The sequence below is a fragment of the Lynx rufus genome, unplaced genomic scaffold (assembly GCF_022079265.1).
Source record: "Lynx rufus isolate CCGP_SWC_20201006 ecotype Redwood Valley unplaced genomic scaffold, mLynRuf1.p SCAF_7, whole genome shotgun sequence".
Classification (NCBI taxonomy): domain Eukaryota; kingdom Metazoa; phylum Chordata; class Mammalia; order Carnivora; family Felidae; genus Lynx; species Lynx rufus.
In genome coordinates, this window is record NW_025814889.1 from 66,115,315 (window position 1) to 66,117,956 (window position 2,642).

The 2,642-nt window shown below is 35.0% G+C and overlaps 1 protein-coding gene across 1 annotated transcript; it reads left to right on the plus strand.

Moving 5' to 3' along the window:
* Positions 1 to 316: 316 nt before the first annotated feature.
* Positions 317 to 838, plus strand: LOC124502666 (protein tyrosine phosphatase type IVA 1-like). Its single transcript, XM_047067382.1, has one exon. It carries the CDS (start codon positions 317 to 319, stop codon positions 836 to 838), a length of 522 nt encoding a protein of 173 aa, XP_046923338.1.
* Positions 839 to 2,642: the final 1,804 nt, after the last annotated feature.

A 2,642-nucleotide genomic window follows, 5' to 3' on the forward strand; every position in this document is an offset into this window, starting at 1 on the left:
AATGAAATCACTCATCATTAACCTGGACACAGAGTGTTGGCTTGAAATCCACAGAGCATTTTACAAGAGTTCTGACCTGGATGGGATAAACCTCAGTGCACTTTTTTTCTATTGCCTCAGTATTACTGGATTGAAGAATTGCTCCTTCTTGTTAGGAGGTTCATTTCATTTCCCACCACACTCCCAACTTCATATTCAGAGCACTGAGAATTTCAGGTGGAGTATGTTGAAGTAGACTCAGTTTCTTTGCATCATTTCTGCTTTCAATTTTAAAATTCTTTCATAACCTTATTGAGAGTTTTTTAACAAGAGTAACATGGCTCGAGTGAACTGCCCAGCTCCTGTGAAAGTCACATGCAAGGACCTGAGATTTCTCATTTCGCACAATCCAACCAATGCGACCTTAAACAAATTTAGAGAGGAACTTAAGAAGTATGGATTTACCACAATATTAAGAGTGTGTGAAGCAACTTATGACACTAGTCTTATAGAGAAAGAAGGCATCCATATTCTCGATTGGCCTTTTGATGATGGTGTACCACTATCCAGCCAGATTGTTGATGACTGGTTAAGTTTTGTAAAAATCAAGTTTCGTGAAGAACCTGGTTGTTTTATGGTTGTTCGTTGTGTTGCAGGCCTTGGGAGAACTCCAGTGCTTGTTGTCCAAACATTAATTGAAGGTGAAATGAAATACGAAGATGCTGTACACTCCATAAGACAAAAGCAGTGTGGAGCTTTTAACAGCCAGCAACTTTCGTATTTGGAGAAGTATCGTCCTAAAATGCAGCTGCACTTCAAAGACTCCACTGATCATAGAAACAACTGTGGCATTCGATAAAACTGGGGTGCCTGATGTCATTACCTTGGAAGTGAAACTTGAAACAGGATTTAATTTGTTGTACACATTAGCCAACATGTTGGCTTAGAATAAGTATAATGAAGCTTCCATAGGAGTAGTGGAAAGCAGCTTTATTAGGCCACAAATTTGACAGAATTGCAACCTCTATGCTTGGGTTACCATCAACCTGTTTGGACACTTAGCAAAAGATTCTGGCTGTTCAGCATTTAAAATGTGTTTATCACTTATACCAGTTGACCTTTCCTGAAATCATGCAGTATTGAGTTATGTCTTTAAATCTATTCCCAGGCCAAAATCTTATCAATATATAAGAAATTTACAAAGATTAGGTGCCAAAATACCCAGCACAATATTGTATATTTTTAGTGTTATACAGAACTAAAATCCCAGGAACTATGAACACTCTGGACCTTATGTGGTTTACTCCTTCAGTCATTTCAAACATAGAAATTAGGGCCTATATGGTTATTTGCCTGCTCACTTTATGTTTACATCTCCCACATTTGTACCAGTATACATCAGGTTTGCTCAACCATTTTTTTTTTTTACCAAGTCTTACAATAATTGTTTCATGTCTTTCTACAAATTTTACTTTGTGCTGTTATGGAAAACCTCCATTTTGAAAATCTACATTGTACAGAAGCACATGTCTTTACTGTCTCCAGACAAAAAAGCCTTACAGTTAATTTTAATGTTTGCACTTTCAGGTGCAACTTACAGGGAGGGCCTGAAAAAAGAACAGGAGGGGGCTATTAAGTATTTTTAGTAAAACATTGCCTTTGTCTTGCGCAGAACATGTAGAATATGGTCTTTAATTTAGTAAATATTTTTTAAAAGGTAGAGGTGCTTTGTTATTGTAGCTCAAACAATTCTTAATCATAAAATTTCTGAAATACTTGTATTTTGTTTTCTTATCTGAAGTTGTTTACCAACTTATTTTTGTTTGAAGTGTGATTTTTTTCTTCCTTCTCTTCCCAACCTCTCTTGCAAAAAAGAAGAAGAAGAAGAAGAAGAAGAAGAAGAGGGTTTCTGCTAATTAATTGAGCAGACATCTAATATTTTATATGCCTTTTGACCTGTATAACTTAATATTTGGATACTTGATAATTTGTCTTATTAGGTAATTGATAAAATGGTGATGTGTATTAATGTTAGTTCAACCATATATTTATAGTGTCTGGGAATGTGTGGTTATAGTTCTGTGGGAGAAATAATTTGTCAGTGTTCACCAGCTTGTAAAAATCTAGTGCAAGAACTTAAACATCTAAATAAATAATGAAATGCATTTATCATCAAAAAATAATTAAAACTTCTGCCAAAGACACTGTAAAAGAATGAAAATGAAAACCACTGACTGGAAGAAAATATTTGCAAATCACACATCTGATAAAGGACTTGTATCCAGAATATACAGATAACTCTTCAAGGTCAACAGTTAGAAAGCAAAGAGCCCAATTTAAAAATGGGGAAAAATAGGAGCAGAGTTGTCATCAAAGATGGTAAACAGATGGCAAATAAGCATAAAAATGGATGCTCAACATCATCTATCAGTAGTCAAAAGCAAATTAAAACAGCAATGAAATCTCATAACATACTTATTGGAATATCTAGAATACAATGACATGCAGAAAAATGAAACTGGGTCACTTTCTTACACCATACACAAAAATGAATTCAAAATGGATGAAAGACCTGGAGACTGGAAATCATCAGAATCCTACAGGAGAAAACAGGCAGCAATCATTTTGACCTCAGCTGTAAAAACTTCTTATAAGAGATGTCT

Excerpts from the sequence above, each read along its gene's own strand:
- LOC124502666 (XM_047067382.1), top strand. The coding sequence starts at position 317 with ATGGCTCGAGTGAACTGCCCAGCTCCTGTGAAAGTCACATGCAAGGAC.